This window comes from Mytilus trossulus, chromosome 10 (assembly GCF_036588685.1).
Source record: "Mytilus trossulus isolate FHL-02 chromosome 10, PNRI_Mtr1.1.1.hap1, whole genome shotgun sequence".
Classification (NCBI taxonomy): domain Eukaryota; kingdom Metazoa; phylum Mollusca; class Bivalvia; order Mytilida; family Mytilidae; genus Mytilus; species Mytilus trossulus.
In genome coordinates, this window is record NC_086382.1 from 50,029,424 (window position 1) to 50,048,403 (window position 18,980).

Below are 18,980 nucleotides of genomic sequence, written 5' to 3' on the forward strand. Positions count from 1 at the left end.
GAAATTTTTACAGTGTGTTGTACTACTTTTGGGACAAATTATATCAAAATTATAGATGATTTTACTCGGCTCTCACTCAAAATATGGACAATTTCATGTTTAGGGCGTTTTGAAATCTTTTGACAGCTACCGAAGTGCTAATTTTTAACCTTTTTCAGCTGGACCAAATAACTACTTTCCTTTAAAATTCTGGACCCAATTTTTTTTCCAATTTGAGGCATTAAACATGGAGAAATAAATTTGGAAGGGGTATAAAAATTGATGGCAAGTAACCCACTGTTAACACTAGGGACTATATTCGTTTGTGGTCTCGGAACATATATAGCATTAAATAGCACGTCTTCACTGAGGGAATGACTGGTCAGCATTTTAACTTATTGACACCTTGTTTATCCTTAAAACGGAATTACAGTTAAACAATCTGTCATTTTGGGGATTGCGTAGCCGGTAACTTATTATATGTATTTTATTTCGTTTGAAATAGGGTTTTTCCCGTTTGCTATTTGTAGTTAATATTTACAGATAGGAACTAGTTCGGATACTGGTTTTGTAACAGTATGTACTATTTATAAGTTTGATGTTAGGTGCAGGAGGCACGAGGAAAGTTTTGGCGTTTTTATGGGTGGGGTTTAAAGGTACTATATAAAGTTTGGGATTTAAATGTATTAGTATCGAAGGTGCTCCCAGTTACGTCGGATTGAAGTTGGTCACATAGGTATACAATGTATGTGCAGTTGCTGCTATGTTTATTGTACGTACAGGCGTTGGAGGCATTAGCCGGGGGAAAAGAAACGATGCGAAAGAGGAACAATGTTATATGTCATGTGTTTATATAATGTTTCGATTGAAGAAATATGTACAATTCAGTAAAATAAAATATTGTATCGCAAGAGAAAATAAGATGTTACTGCGAGCAACTAATCCTATATCTGTGTTTGTCTTGTTTATAGCCTATTGAATTAGAGATTAAATGCTTTAAATTCGGACGAGCAGGGCGAGGGAGAATTTAAATTATATAAATTTGGTAGCTAAATGATTTTTTTTTATTTAAAGGGAAGTAATTCCTTATTAGGATAAACCGGATAAACCGCATTTCCTCCTATAAGTGACAATTAACACAAGCAAAGTTAAACGTTCAATATCTGAAAATCCCATTAACTCCATTTATTAACATCTTTTATAGACACTGAATGATTGACAGAAAAGTTCATAGACATCTGTCTATTGATGAAGCGTGTCGATTTGGTCCTCTTCATGCTTTGTGTTTTTTTTTTTTTTGCCTTGAATTGCTGTCTCATATATATATCGGTATCTACACAAAAATTAAGTATCAAAATGCACTCCTAAATACATATTACTATTTTATTACAGATCATTACATTGAATTTCATTCGCTTGTGAATTTGTTATTCAATTATTAATACAGGGAGTGACAAAAAATGGGTTTTAAAACGAAATTAGATATAAAATGTGTCACATTCAAAGTTTATAATATCGCTGCATGTTTACCATTGATCATTTAAATTGAGCAATCAATTTCCTTACGAAGAAGCCCGTTTAATCTTATATAACATATAAGATTTAATATTTAGTTAAAACCCAATTATTTTTCATTTCATTTTTTTAAATACTCAAAATGTACATAGGTTATATAATAAATATCTACCTATGTTTAAATCTTCAAACACCAGAGGAGAACATTTAATACTGTGTCATTGAATTATTGACACTTTCTAAATCCTTGTAAATATTGACCAAACAGTAGCGGAAAAACCTTTATAACAAACTTTACCGCCATTGACGACAACTAATTTTATATAGTATGACCTCGCGGGGTACTTTTTTTACAATTTATAATTATTAGGTAAAAATTACACATCACAGTTACATTTTTGACCGAATATAGGATCATAATACATGAGAAATAATTGTGACAGGCGATCGATTCAACGTATTTAATGGTAAGATATAATTTTCATTTCATATGTCTCTTAACTACTTCCAATTATTAAAGAATAAATATTTCAGTTTTATGATTTATATTATTTTATTCAACTTATTTTTCTTTTGAACGATTGTCAGCTATTCTTTCAGGTGAAAAAATTAAAATTATATTTACTTATTTAATTAGATTTTTAATGTTAACAGTTTTGAACATAACACCTTTATTAGAACTGTCAGTTTGTTTTCGCACATTTAAAAGCGAATCAATTAAAAATTTGAACCAGCATTTATGGATTGTACTGTGGAAATAACTGGCAATATTTTACAAATGTGGTAGGATATTTTGTCTCTCATATTTTTGGTGATCATTTAAATTCATTTAAGAAAACTCAGAATTTTAATACAAATGACGCGTTGTATGTACCTTTGGTTCATAGCTATACATATACTCGAATAGTATTTTAAAAGGCTGCAGAATATGTTATTTTTTACCCAAAACTTTAGGCCAGTTGAATGTTGATATTCAGATACACTTTCAAAACCATTCTTAAAATTCTCTACTATTTTCTTATCTCATGAAAAGGATAAGACAACGAATATGTTTACCATTTCTTTTATTTCAAATGCTTATTACTTTTAATTTACTTAGCCAATGAAAACATTCCTGTATTTTAATATAGAAATTAGGAGATGTGGTATGATTCCCAATGAGACATGTAAAACTATCCACCAGAGCTAAAATAAAGTGAAAGTGAGCAATTATAGGCTACCATAAGGTGTTCAACATTTACAAAAAAACCTTTACCGTTTAATCAGCGATAGAAAAGACCCTGACATGACAAATCTTAAACAATTCAAACGAGAAAACTAACAGCTAATTTTCTATGGGGTAAACAAGTCACAAAAACAAATGTGACAAACAAATGTGACAAACATGAATGTATGACAAATACTATCTACAGGCTCCCGTCATGGGAACAGTCCATACATGTTTGTTAGCGCTCAACCATCCCCTAACTTAGAACATTGGTGTAACAGCACACAATATAAAGAAACTGAAAAAATCAGTTGCACATTTGCAAGATTGGTACGAGGCACAAAAACCAATAACATAAAAATCAATAAATGCACAGTACCGATATAAGAGTACACTCAGTTTCTTAAGACAAGTTCAAAGCCAACTACAAAATATCTTTTATATCAATAATTCATTAATGTTTTGTTGAGTGTTGTTTCAGTAGAAATCATACCACATCTTTTAATTTTTATAATGAATCTTAAAATATCAATCAGTACACATCCAACGGATTCAGTATAGAGACGTTATAAACAGTCTAACAAACGCATATCAATGTGCAATGACAAAATATAAGTAAACATTATATACAGGATGTATGACCATGAGTTGGCATAGCTGTACATACATACCAATACATATTAAGTTTTGTGTTAATTTTTCAAATTCAAAATAAGCAGCAAAGTTAAGCACAGTTCTTAAACTTGATGAATGTAGCAATAATTGTCCAATATCCACGTTGTATCTTGTATTTATTTTACCCCACATATGATATTACTTGATTTTTTTTCAAATGTCAATCAATATACACACGACTATGATCTCTTCGTTTATTTAAATTCTTTATAATGTATATATATATATATTAATAAAGACATTAAACCACATTCGATTCAGACCTTTGATTTAAATGTCTTACAACATAATTAAACGTGCTATATATATTCCCTCTCTGAGTTTTTGTATCATGTTTGTGGAATTAGTTTCCTAAACGTGCTAAACAATGCCCCTCGAAAAAGTCCACAAATCACCCCCCTTTTGCTTAGCAAAAAAGTGCGAATTCAACAATAGACATCCATATAAAACTCATTTAAAGATATTAAAATTGTATATTAGGGATTTCAATCTTTATACAGTTTCAGAACAAACTTTTGTGATTAACACAATTATAATTTAACAATGTAACGGATGTCTCTACTTTGAACTTTGATTTTACCACGTAGGACTAAACACCGTCCTTATTGTACCAATAACCGTTTAAATTGTTGCAGATATTTCCCAATGTCATTTAAATATTTGCATATCTTTAATTCAAATAATCAAGCTCTATAAATAAAGAAGTGGCATTTTCTTTGGAGTGATCGTTTAGTGATGTGCACAAGTAAAACTTTATTTATAGATTGATTAGGTTTGTTGTTTAGTTCAATATTGTTTTGTGCTTCCTGTTTTCATTTTTTTTATAACAATTCGATAATTTGGAATAATCTACAGTCTGCTTTTAGAATAACAAGGAAATGGAACTGGCATATTGTGTTCACTGATGTTTTGCTTAAACTATATTATTGATAAGATATTCCTAATCTCAGGCTACTGTAAATCTTGATCAATTCTTTTATACTGAAGGGATGGCTATTTGATAATCTGTATGGGAAAAACGGGGTAGGAAGAGTTCCTGCTGGTATTGTTTTATCTGTTCTATCGGTTTCTTATTAATTTTCTGATCTTATCAGTCCAGGATATTTATTTTCAACTAGAACACACCCGTGATATCGCGGGTCCGTGACTGAATTAAAGTATATAACTATGCGCAAGACTTATTTTTGTATTAGTATTGTCATCTGATAAAGTCATTCCGCCGGTTATAAGATAGTTATCACAGTTTTCTCTGCTTTCAAATCTTTCTGTTTGAACCCGTCTAACTGGAACTTATCAATTATTGGTAATGTTAATTATTTGGAAAACAAAAGGTCCTGGGATGGAGTATTTTTTTAATCAACAGCATTGTCCTATATTAGTTATAAATAAAGTTGAATTCTTTGATTCGCTGTTTTCATGACGTCATGCCCGCTAACAAATTAAAAACTGTACCTATACGCCTTATTTTTAGTATTCGTATTGTTATCTTATAAAGTCTTACTGATTAAAATACTACAATAGGTAACAATTTGACAATTTAGTAGTGTCAACCCTGTGATTATGACCCGTGTATATAGCATATCCTGCATACACCGTTTGGTGGTGCGCCTGCCAAATGCGGAACGTACAGATAAGGTAATAGGTAACAGATGAATATACTATTGGTATCGGTATCGGACTCGACCCGGAACTTCTTAATTATTGGCAATATTAATTACGTGGAAAACAAAAGGGCCTGGAGTGGTGTAATTTTTAATCTACACCTTTGTACTATATTAGTTATATATAAAGTTGAATTCTTTGATTCGTCGTTTTTACGTGATGACGGCTGACAAATTGGACCTCGTAATTTTAGTATTATAGATATCCTTCTCCCCAAAAATAAAATGATCGTCCCCAAACTGTAGGTCATGTTTTCCCAAACAATCAGTTTTGAGTACTCCTACCATTAATCATTCGTTTATTTATCCAAACTTCAAGCATACGTGCATGTTAATGAAGTACTGACCAGGCAGTTAACATACAAAACAGTCTGTACATAGCTATCCTAATAATCCTGACATAACCGTTTATAAAAATGATAAGATTGGTAATGACACACACTTCTGCACTCTTCAGCTTGGATTATAAGGGGGATACTCACAGTAAGTAAAAGCTTTCTAGTTCACTGCCAATTTCAACATTTAAAGAAACCATGATTTCCAAGATCCAAATATCAAGTACTTCAGCGCGGTAAATATCAATGAGAGTGTTACAAATTCTGGTAAAAAAAACTAAGGATGTGATATCCTATTTGAAACAATGTTACTACAAGTACAGTCAACCTGAATATTCTAATGTGCTGAATAAAAAACCTCTATGATTATATTTATCAAATAAAACATTATATTCTATAATTCAATCTATCAATTAAAACATTTTATTATTTGAATTACAAAAAAAAAAATACTTGAACATAATAACCAAAACTACTGAAGGTCAAATGACAGAGTCGGAACCTTGTTCAAACAAAACTGTATTTAAAAAAAGTCCTTCGAATTATATTGGTTGCAAGAAAATTGACATTAATAACTTTTAAGTAAGAAGTATATAATGTTTTCGTTAAACGTCTACTTGTGCACGCAGATGTATAATATAAACATACACGACTGTTATGACTTATACTTAAACATCTGTCATAAAACTATACACAAGGAAGATTCATAGTCTCTATTGCTGAGTAAACAAAAATAAAAAAAGTTAAATAATAATTCTAACTTGTTATCAAGCTGAAGAAATAATTGACTTAAATACACCATAAAGAATATCAGCAGATCAAGATTAAACAAAAACATATGTTGGTAATTTCAATGGCCTTATGCAATTCCGTTTGTGGTCTTGGTATTTTCAGTCCGGATCTTTACGATAGAGTTCGTTCAAAAACAGTTATTTAAAAGATCTCTGAGCTCATATTGCAGCTTATGGCCAAACAACAAAACAAGAATGAATCTCTGGGCCCAGAGCCCATTGATCTCTAAAAACATACTGTACGGATCACCAGCCAAAAACATACAGTACTAATCACCAGCCAAAACATACAGTACTGATCACCAGCCAAAACATACAGCACTGATCACCAGCCAAAACATACAGTACTGATCACCAGCCAAAAACATACAGTACTAATCACCAGCCAAAACATACAGTACTGATCACCAGCCAAAAACATACAGTACTAATCACCAGCCAAAAACATACAATACTGATCACCAGCCAAAACATGCAGTACTAATCACCAGCCAACACAGTACTGATCACCAGCCAAAACATACAGTACTGATCACCAGCCAAAACATACAGTACTAATCACCAGCCAAAACATACAGTACTGATCACCAGCCAAAAACATACAGCACTGATCACCAGCCAAAAACATACAGTACTGATCACCAGCCAAAAAAATACAGCACTGATCACCAGCCAAAAATATACAGCACTGATCACCAGCCAAAAACATACAGTACTGATCACCAGCCAAAAACATACAGTTGGTTTTCCCGTTTGAATGTTTTTACACTAGTAATTTTGGGGCCCTTTATAGCTTGTTGTTCGGTGTGAGCCAAGGCTCCGTGTTAAAGGCCGTACATTGACCTATAATGGTTTACGTTTTTTTAAATTGTTATTTGGATGGAGAGTTGTCTCATTGGCACTCACACCACCACATCTTCCTATATTTAAGTACTGGTCACCAGCTAAAAACATACAGTACTGATAACCAGCCAAAAACATACAGTACTGATCACCAGCCATAACATACAGCACTGATCACCAGCCATAACATACAACACTGATCACCAGCCAAGACATACAGCACTGATCACCAGCCAAAACATACAGCACTGATCACCAGCCAAAACATACAGCACTGATCACCAGCCAAAACATACAGCACTGAACACCAGCCAAAAACATACAGTACTGATCACCAGCCATAACATACAGCACTGATCACCAGCCATAACATACAGCACTGATTACCAGCCAAAACATACAGTACTAATCACCAGCCAAAAACATACAGTATTGATCACCAGCCAAAACATACAGTACTGATCACCAGCCAAAACATACAGTTCTGATCACCAGCCCAACAGTCGGCACTTCTATGTGACTTATTGTTGATCTTGCTATAATTATAAATCAACTGTTTACAAAACATTAATTTCTTATGTATATATTTCCTTAGATGTTTTTGGAAAAATCTTACGGAATTTTGGATTCTCAATGCCTTTCAACTTCGAACTTTAATTTACCTCTTTAACTTTAACGATTCTAGCGTTGCTGATGAGTATTTTGTGCCTAATGAACAAACTTTTAAAACTGGTATCTATGTTGAGTTTACTGTTAGTGCATGTTGTGATGGACACGTTTTTGCAACTCTGAAATTGCTTTATTCCGACAGCTATCAAAAATTTAAACTTTTTTTTTGCATTCAATTTTCATATAAACAACTAAAAAAACAAAAAGATTAAAATCCATTACTCATACAATAGAAGTATTATAATAAATTCTCTCTAAGGTCAACTTAAGTTTGATGGAAATAACAATATGATCATTTTTTGAAAATCTGTCAAAATCCTTATATTTGGCAAAGTTGTTGACAGTAAAACAAATCACTATATAAAAAATCTTCACACAAAAACATTAGAACTCTGGCTTATTTAAAATGTTTTTAATTGCACATGGGACAACTCTCCATCCAACTCAAAATTATAAAAGGAAAACGCTTTTTTTGGTGTTTTTTTTACCATGACTTTGTATGTGTTTTTCAACTTATAAATTAAAAATCCTTTTAGTATTGGACCATTCCAGTTAATTTCTGACAGATGGGGATGGATGGGGAGATTTTTGTTCATACCTATCAGAAAAAAAACATGATGAAAAATTACCTATCAGATCTATAAATTAAGAACTATCAGATGTAGAGTTTCTGTTCATATTGGGTGGATGAGCTTTCATGGGAAAAATTGACCTATCAGAAATTTTACTGCAAGGATTGTACCCATCAGAATTTTAAATCCAGTACCAGGTAATGCATAATACGAATCTGTGTACATTCCAAAGCACCCCTAATATATGAAATAGGTATTTTTTGTAACCCCTAAGATGTAATTATATTTAATTATTAACTGTTGCAAGACCCCTCAGAAATTGTTGCGTAAAAGTGTACCTGTCTGAGATGAAAAAAAAACAAAATTCACCCCTAAGATGTATAAATTTTACACCCCCCAGAAAAAAAAGACCATCCATCCCCCATTATCAGATATTAACTGGAATGGCCCATTATCCGGCTTGCTTGTAGAAAGTTGTCATTTGAAAATCACAAGCATGTGGAGCAGGATCTGCTTACCCTTCCGGAGCACCTGAGATCACCCCTAGTTTTTGGTGGGGTTCGTGTTGTTTATTCTTTAGTTTTCTATTTTGTGTCATGTGTACTATTGTTTGTCTGTGTGTCTTTTTCATTTTTAGCCATGGCGTTGTCAATTTGTTTTAGATTTATGAGTTTGACTGTCCCTTTGATCTTTCGTCCCTCTTGCATTAAAGAACCCTTTTCAGCACTTACTAACACATATTGCTTTCGATCTTTTGCAAAATTGGTATAGAAATCCATGTTTTAATGTGAGAATAGTAATATTTCCGGAATTGAAAAATATTCGATAGATAATATCATCAACTTTAGATTAAAAGAAAGAAAAATATCTCTCATCAATGCCTTATTCCTTTATCTAAAACAAAAAAATATACAAAATCTTGGTTAAACTGTGGACGAGATTATGGCCACGCTGTTAAACATGTGAATTTGAAGCATTAAGGCTGTTTTAATCCCTCATTTATATCTCTTCATACAAACAAAATCTATGGAATTTGCCATTTGATTAAAAAAACAAATTTACTGAACAAATATTTTAAAGAAATTATTGGCCTCTAAACTTTTAAGAGACTGTTGAATAAATTAAAACAAATACTACAAAAAATGTTTTCACAAAATAATGGATGTAAGTTTTCATTTTCAACCCCTGAGACAACATGCTGTTTTATAAGTGCTCTTATGGTTAACCATTTTAGGTATGAAAGTGTTGGTTTTGGTAGTTCACTTTATTTCCAGTTAATTATTGGTTTTAAGTTAAACTGCATAACAATAAGATTCTGTTTGGCTTATCGAATGCGCTACAATTGTTCAGTATAAATATTGACACTGGTAAAACTATAATGGTATGTTTTACGGAAACCTTCCTGTAATTTAAGTTACTCGTACATCAAATAAAAATGAACCTCTTTACATTAATGGGGGTTACATTGATTTTTACTTTTATCTTGAATTTGAATAATTGATACAGCAACCTTTGGAAATGTATCTGATATTTAATCAGTCATTTCGTTTTTTAGTTTGAACGAGAAAGATTTTTATCAGTGATACTATGTATTATGCAAATAGCTGTAACACGAAAACGCTCTCGTATTGTATAAAAACGATTGTATATTGAGGCTAATAAGAATTGTAATTTTAACAACGGTAATCTAATTGCGAAGTTATTTTGGTAAATTGAAGTATCCTTTTAGTGTGTAACATAAATCGTTCAATTTAGCTTTCAAAAAATATCTGAAATCGATTAGTAATTGGGAACAAGATAATAGCATTCGACCGATAATTTTAAAAATGTTATCCAAACATTTGAATCGTTTTACCTTGTGGTATAGAAACATTTAAAGGAACCATTGTTATTTTGTGTGCAATAGGACAAAGAGAAAGGATCCGCAATTACTGTAATTATTCATGGCAAGTAATATCAAATATTATCTGTTATAAATAAGACTGTTACATTTACGTGTAAATAACTGGTATTAATATTGGTATATATTTGTTCTGGCGGTTGAGTAGATCGATGCACTTAACTATTAAACTTTCATAAAGGGTCTGACTATATTTGTATTTTAAAGTTGTATACAGTTCTAGGGTTTGACTATGTGTATGTTAAACTTGTATACAGGTCTGGGGTGTGACTATTTGTATGTTAAACTTGTATACAGGTCTAGGGTTTGACTATTTGTATGTTAAACTTTTATACAGTTGTAGGGTTTGACTATTTGTATGTTAAAGTTTTATACAGGTCTAGGGTTTGACTATTTGTATGTTAAAGTTCTATACAGGTCTAGGGTTTGACTATTTGTATGTTAAACTTGTATACAGGTCTAGGGTTTGACTATTTGTATGTTAAACTTTTATACAGTTCTAGGGTTTGACTATTTGTATGTTAAAGTTTTATACAGGTCTAGGGTTTGACTATTTGTATGTTAAAGTTCTATACAGGTCTAGGGTTTGACTATTTGTATGTTAAAGTTCTATACAGGGCTATGGTTTTACTATTTATATGTTAAACTTTTATACAGGTCTAGGGTTTGACTATTTGTATATTAAACTTTTATACAGGTCTAGGGTTTGACAATTTGTACGTTAAACTTTTATACAGGTCTAGGGTTTGACTATTTGTATGTTTAACTTTTATACAGGTCTAGGGTTTGACTATTTGTATGTTAAACTTTTATACAGGTCTAGGGTTTGACTATTTGTATGTTAAACTTTTATACAGGTCTAGGGTCTGACTATTTGTAAGTTAAACTTTTATACAGGTCTAGGGTTTGACTATTTATATGTTAAACTTTTATACAGGTCTAGGGTTTAACTATTTGTATGTTAAACTTTTATACAGGTCTAGGGTTTGACTATTTGTATATTAAACTTTTATACAGGTCTAGGGTTTGACTATTTATATGTTAAACTTTTATACAGGTCTAGGGTTTGACTATTTGTATGTTAAACTTTTATACAGTTCTAGGGTTTGACTATTTATATGTTAAACTTTTATACAGTTCTAGGGTTTGACTATTTGTATGTTAAACTTTTATACAGGTCTAGGGTTTGAATATTTATATGTTAAACTTTTATACAGGTCTAGGGTTTGACTATTTGTATGTTAAACTTGTATACAGGTCTAGGGTTTGACTATTTGTATGTTAAACTTTTATACAGGTCTAGGGTATGACTATTTGTATGTTTAACTTTTATACAGGTCTAAAGTTAAACATCAACCAGTTTATTCATTGGTTCAGTTCCGAAAAAAAACTACATTTTATGCTTAACTAGTTTCATTTGCTTGGCGCCTGTGGCAAGAATGCACGATGTGTTTTCCATACCCACCTTCTTTTCCAAGTATTTGCCTATTTTCAGAATAATATACCCAATGTTTCAGCGTTTAAACTGCTACAAAATGTAATCAACATTTTATTAATATCATTGGCGTGTCCAAAACTCTATTTTTGATTTAACTTGCATCAGGAACGCCAAAGTCGAATATATGAAAGCAATGCAAGGATGTAAAAGAACTGAACGAGTTGAAGAGATTTATTACCGAATAGGACTTAAGAATATTAGTCATATCCATTTAAGGTCAACTATACCTTAGGGAGTTGAAACATTCGTTTCGTAAAATTTTCTAAACGGACAATTTAAGAAAGGTTTGTAACAAATCATGTCATTTGTCTGTCGATTTTTTCTTATTCAATGCAATGTAACTTACATATTTGTTTTTCGTTCATTTTTTACATAAATAAGGCCGTTAGTTTTCTCGTTTGAATTGTTTTACATTGTCTTATCGGGGCCTTTTATAGCTGACTATGCGGTATGGGCTTTGCTCATTGTTGAAGGCCGTACGGTGACCTATAGTTGTTAATGCTTGTGTCATTTTGGTCTTTTGTGGATAGTTGTCTCATTGGCAATCATACCACATCTTTTTTTTTAAATGTTCCGAATTTCTACATTAGAGTTGATATATCATCTTTTATTATTATGTCTGGTAAGAAGTAAATTATTTTGCGGTTTAACAAGACACAAATGCGTGGGTATACATGTATGAACAGCCTACATTTAATAGTTGAATTCTGTAGACGCTCAATGATTAACAAAAAGTCAACGCGGGATAGCCAAAATTACATTCTTTAGTTATTCTTAATGGGGAAATGATTTTCTTTGATAACAAAATCAAATCTTTAATTGTGCTCAACGCTAAATATTTTTTGTAAAAATTAATACCTGACTTATAAATTTATGACTTTGAACAGGAGACAGACAATATTTTGAAAACGGATATGATTAAATTACTTAACAGTTAGTTGGATTTCTTTTGACCTTAGGTTTGTTTTTACATGAGTTATTTTAAATGTATAACGGTTTTACATAAGCAGAAAATTATATAGTTCTATCATACTTAGAAATGCAGGTTCCCATAACCATTGCAAAATTATAGCTCAATTTGGGGTTTCATTAATCGCCAATAAATTTTAAAACTTTATGATCCATAATTTTAAATAGATCCTTCACCTAAATTATATTATATACGTATTTTCCAATAATCAATCGAATGAGGTGTACGATAAGTTGACGGGATAAAGAGGATTTGTCAAGATTGATTGAAGTAAGGTTAAAGCTTACGTTAATGTTGTCTTTATCTTTGTTCCAGGACTTCAGACGTGATTAAAAGAAGAAATGGCTTGGCATATTCTAATGTGTGGATAATCTATAGGATCAATGTAAAATAATGTCGATAATATATTTGATGGAATAAATTGGATTAAAAAAATTATAGTAAGTATAAACGTATAATTCGTATATTAAATTCGTATTCTTTTATCTTGTTTATTTAGCACATTTTCTTTCCATTTTTGTTTTCGTTCTCTGAAATCATTATCTCCGTTGAAAATTGCTCAAAGTAAAAATTTTCATTTTTTGAATTTGCTCTTGTTAAATATTACAATACTTTATAAGAATTTAACCTTACATTTATTGTTAGAGGTTGGTAAAACTATTATATAAGAGTCTTCACCAACTAAGATATATTTCTAGATTATAAACAATTTGATGCACATTTTATTTCATATATATTTATAAAATATCGTTTAAAGGTAGTTTAGAATGAATCATACTAAGTAATTTATTTCATTGGAAATATCAATAAATAGATATGAATAGTTTAATTTCATATAAGATGAAAAAGATTAATTGGAATAAGCATTACACAAAACGTTCTTCTTTAAAGACATCCGAAGCGGATCTAAACACTGCATGTGAGGGTAAACTCTCCCATGGTGCCACAACAGTCAAATCATTATCTTGGGTTAAAACGCGTCTATTTGTGACGTCTGCAAAGAATTTGAAATACATTTTAAGATTATTTTATATCCTTTACTATAAATGGCTGTTTAATTTATTAAATTTGTCTATTTTAATAATAAATCTTATGATTATTAATACTTAGAACTGCCTATGTTAATATATTATAGCTCAGCTTGTTAATGTCAGTCAAATAATACCCCCTTCTGATTTAATGCAAGTTCTTGAAGTTTATTTTACAGTTTTCGTTATCCATGGATATAGACATTTTTTTAAAGTAAATATGTTGCTGGGATTTTTGAAAATGATTTTTCGATATAAGCGCCTACATACTTTCTAGAATTACTGATTGCTATAAGTAACAACATAATGGATAATATGTATGTTAACAACAAATTAAAATGAAGCACCTCATTAATCATACACGATTTCAAATTAAACATTAAAGCAGAGTTGCTATAAAAATTCAAAATGTTACTCGTTATTAAAGAAACATGCAAGGATGCATGTTTGAAATTAGCCTTTTTCTCATTAAATCTCTTTGCGTTACTGTTTTGTTTTCTGTTGTTGTGAATAATATAAGATAATTGATTTACATGCAATTAGAGAACAATCTTGTGAAAAACCAACAATATTGTGAAATACAAAGACGTGACATCAGCTGATGTGTTTAAGTTTAAATAAATTTTATTTGCTCAAAACAAAAAGGATCGGACATAAGTAAAACATAAGTATAAAGTCTTCTCCAGAATACAATATATAAAACAAAATGAATCGAACATGAGCATGCGTTATATTATATAAACTACACGAAGAAAGAACGACAGAGATTAGTTTTACCCATGTTGATACTACGTATACTACGAGGAATCGTTTTGATCTCTTTATAAAAATAAAATTGAATACTCGTTTAACAATTTGCACATTTTGATCATAAGGGTTTATTTACCAAAAAGTTAAACCAGTGGTTGATGTGCTGATTCAATATGTTAGTAGAGTGTCATTACATACTGACTAACATATAATAAGATTCACAAGACATATTGAACGATTAAAACATTAGCAATGTATGCGTCAATCTTAGAAATAGTTTATAGGAGACTTTTACGATACTGAAACAGTACATTTACATTTGAACACATCTACATATACTTATAGAATTTACAATGTTAATCTAATTGTTTTTAAAGATGTTTTAATCTTTTTTTTTTTCAATTAAAACTTAAGTGACATAAATTACTTTCTTCTCAATAGAATACTCCTAGATCGTTTGTACTTTTACTTAATCGGCATTTGTACTTTTTCTTTTAGCCTCCCATCATGTCGTTTGTGCGTGTTGGTGGGTATTTGAATATTCTCTGTAATGAGACAATCAGGAGATAAATATTTGAAAGGCAATTAAAACTGTATTATTACTGTTGGAGGCATCTTTGCAATTCCAATTGTTTTATCTCCTCAGTTGATGATTAAAAATAAGCAATGTTTTGTCAAGTGTAGATATGAAGGTAGAGAGACCGAGTAATCTAGTCAATGAGACATTTGATTACCAACCTATCACCACCAAGAATGTCGACAAGAACAGGGTATTGTGCGGCCCTTAACAATGAGGAAAACGTATGGTAAATTGTCCATTCAAACAATTAAAAAAAGAACAATAACGGCCTGAATTAAGCTTTGAACATAAAATGGAAAACGATTTCGACAAACATCAACTATGCAACGACAATGACTGTACTTCTTTCAGTGACGGATCCAGGGAGGTCCGGGGGTTGGGACCCCCCTTTTTTTGGACGAGCAATGTATTTAAATGGGGACATTTAGTTGGACCCCCTTTTTGTCCTGGGTTATGACCCCCTTTTTAAAATGGCGGGATCCTCCTTTGTCTCTCTAATTCTATGTCATTCTTATATAGCTACATATGAGACAGGAACATAGCAATTTTAAAAAAAAACTGGCTAAGGACAGGTTCACTAACGATTTTGTGTGCTGAAACCTTTAAAATGAACAAGTTTTGTTGGACATATTTTTAGACGAAGACACTGAGGTATCCATTTTCTTTTTCTGGTCATCACTGACATCAATTTATTTTAAAGGACGTTTCAAAATGAGTCCGTCTTTTCACTCTTTAAATCTTTACGGAGAGGAAAGTAAAAACCTTACTTCCATGATAATAAACACTTAAAAGTTACGTATTTGATATTTATTTGAGGAGAACAAATTAAAGACGGTCAAACAATACACAATGAAAATTTACAAAAGCCGAGGTGAAATACTAAATAAATACATTAAGACCCAATAAATACTCCAACTAAGAAATCATAAATAGTTGTAAAATATTAAATTTATTCGTAAAAAGGTTAATCAGAAAAGTGACATATCCTTGGCATATTTAGAGTAAATATGGCGATTAATTTTATTGTCGATTTTTGTTTCACTGGCATTGTTTAAGACGTGTGACTTTATTTAAAAGAAGAAAATACTTCATCCGCATTGTAGATTTGTTTATTCGTCAAATTATGTTTCATATAAATAACAGAGAAATCTATCATTTCAAGGTATGGAAATCAGTAATAACTTCTCAATGCAGCATAGAAATTTATGTTTTGCGCCAACAAAAAAAATTATAATTGTGTATTTCGAAAACGATTGTTTTGGTGTTTTGGGAGGCAGAGCCTGCACGAAATAAACAAGATCGTTATGATTATTCATTCGAAAACCCTCCCAGAAAATCCAATGTTCGTCTCTTTAGTATGACAATTTCATTTTATTTCAAACTGGAAGGTAAATGTAAAAAAGAAGATGTGGTATGATTGCCAATGAGTCAATTCTCTATACGTATAAACTAAAGACAATGTTCTCTCTATTTAGAGGGGGAGGGGAGGGTGGTATCGATACTGTTGGGCCAACATCTAAATGGTTACAGTAAAACATTCACAATAGATTTTAAACAATGTTTAACGCATGTATATGCATAGAATTACATCAGAGATATGGATGGATTCATGATAACCCAATTAGATATTCGATTGGATACTTTGGAAAACGATAAAATGGTTGAGGTTGGTCCAACAACATTTTTTACATGTAAGATCACGAATCAGACATCATTTATGTGTGCGTTTTCCATATTTTTACATGTCATTCTGTATATGTAATCTAAACTGTGCATGGTCTTTGATTGTAATTAAGACATGACATCATTTTACTAGAGTGTAAGTAGTAAACATTGCGCTCTTATTATTATTAAATGTATCTTCGGATGACTTATTTTATCAATATTCTACCTTAACATTTTAACATTGCATTTTTATTCAGATTAACATGCCTTCCAAATACAATGAAAAAATTATGAGAGTAGATCGTCTGAATAAAATGGAAAAGACCAGATTGGATTTTATCATCCGCAGATATGATAAAGAAAAGATTTCATTGGTCCAGGACATAGATCGAGAAAAAAGGGCCGTTGTTAAAGATTTTGCTCATGTGAAACGTACAAGTGGATTTAGTGAAGAAGGAATACCTCCAAGCAATGAAAAAGATGAAGATTTCAAGAATGACCCGTTGCTTAAATTTGGTCCAAAAAGGATTAATAGTGCTAAATCACTAAGAAGTTTTTCTGCACGGTCAAGGACTGCATTGGATTATTACAGAAATCAGTCTCAATCATCCGAATCTGATGATGAAGTTTTTATAACCGAAGAAATAAATACACTCCCCCTTCCAGACCTCAGTAATATAGAAGATATTGAACGATATGAAAAGGAATTAGTGGAAAGTTACAAAAATGTTTTTAAAAATACTGTTGTAACAGTCAAGAAGTCTGACAGGAAAAATCTAAAAAGATTTCTAAGGTCAAGAAGTGAAGTAAGTGACAGAAAATTATTAAGACCTCAAACTGCGAAATGTACTATGTCATTTGAGCGAAAATTCTCATTACCTGTGCGACCAGCGACAGCAAACTGCAATACTTCAAAGATTAAAACAACGGAAGAAAATGGCAATTATGAATTACGACAAAGCAGTTCAGACAAGTCTTTATCAAAACTTTCTACCTCGTATAGTAGCCTAACAAATGCAAATGGTCACTCGTTGCACTCTGTAACAGAAGAAGGAAATGGACCGACCAGTCCTTCCGTCAAAAAACTTATTGAACAGATTTTAGAAGAAGAAGACACAGAAAACAACAACACATTAAGTTCATCAAAACATATTTCAAATATTCAAATTACACCGAGATCAGACCATAATAGTATAAAATTAAAACCGGAAAATGGAATTTTAAAAACAAGAAAACTTTCTGCAAGTACCAATCAAACGTCTGATATTGAAACTGATAGTATGGGACGACTAATAAGACAACCTTCAGCCGTTGGTTCAAGACAAAGAAAAGTCAGTATTAATTCATTGGCTTCGGGTTTTGATAGTTCTGTAATTTCAAATATGTGGGGAAGTATTGGCGATATAAGTATAGACTCAAACGGACAAAGGAAACCAAGCAACTGGAGAAAATATGTTGCAGCGGAACAAGCACCGATACCAGAAACACAAAGACTGGTTACCTTAACGACTGTTGTTAAAGCGGCCTTGGCCTTTTCGAAAACTGCTCGCCGGAGGGCACTCGATAAGCTTGTCGAAGAACAAAGTGTTGATACTCGACAAATTATTAAGGAAGAAAGAATTCGACGATTACAGAGTCGTAATAATGTTTTAATGTCGCTTTCAACACAGTTCTCGGTTGATGAATCCAGTGGACCGTTTACGCTTATTCAAGAGGAAAATCATAATCTGTTGTAGTTGAATTTTTGTTCAAGTTTCTTTCTGTTTTAATACAATGACACTATTCCTATATGATTTTCATGGTTTTTTTTAAACTTAAATTTCTAAATTGAGTTCACAAAACTACATTAATTCGTAGGATGTCCTTCACTGTTAAAGCTTTAAAAATCGCATATTAATATACGCTGTTTCCAGATATACTTTTAGCAAATTCTAGTATGTATATTTTGGAATAAAAAAAAGAGATACGGTGGGACAAACTTAGAATAACTCAGAAGGCTTCCATGTTGAACAATCGGTCCCCAACAAAAAAATACATGAATATTATGTTTTATAGCTGTTGAAATCCCGACATGTTGTGATTGACCTGACTTTTTTGTGCTATCACCAAAACCAAGCTCCACAAAAAAAAACAAAAAAAACACGTTTTATAACGTAAAAGGCAACAAGCAAAAATGGCAAGCTTTCTGACTATATATGGACGGGCGCATGCAGTTGTAAAGGGTTTAACTAGTCACTTTAAGCTATCAAAGTCCCTCTCCGTTATTAACATCATGCATGATATTAGTACCTTCCTTGAACTGTACATTATTACACATTGAAATGAAGGGAAGCTATATTAAA

At 31.6% G+C, this 18,980-nt stretch overlaps 1 protein-coding gene across 1 annotated transcript; it reads left to right on the forward strand.

The window, feature by feature from the left end:
• Positions 1 to 1,729: 1,729 nt before the first annotated feature.
• LOC134687562 (uncharacterized) lies at positions 1,730 to 18,426 on the forward strand. Its single transcript, XM_063547956.1, has 3 exons — positions 1,730 to 1,961; positions 12,931 to 13,055; positions 16,896 to 18,426. Exon 3 carries the CDS (start codon positions 16,902 to 16,904, stop codon positions 18,372 to 18,374), a length of 1,473 nt encoding a protein of 490 aa, XP_063404026.1. The 5' UTR covers positions 1,730 to 1,961; positions 12,931 to 13,055; positions 16,896 to 16,901; the 3' UTR covers positions 18,375 to 18,426.
• The last annotated feature ends 554 nt before the right edge of the window (positions 18,427 to 18,980 follow it).

Coding starts and splice junctions, on each gene's coding strand:
- LOC134687562 (XM_063547956.1), top strand. CDS start 16,902: ATGCCTTCCAAATACAATGAAAAAATTATGAGAGTAGATCGTCTGAAT.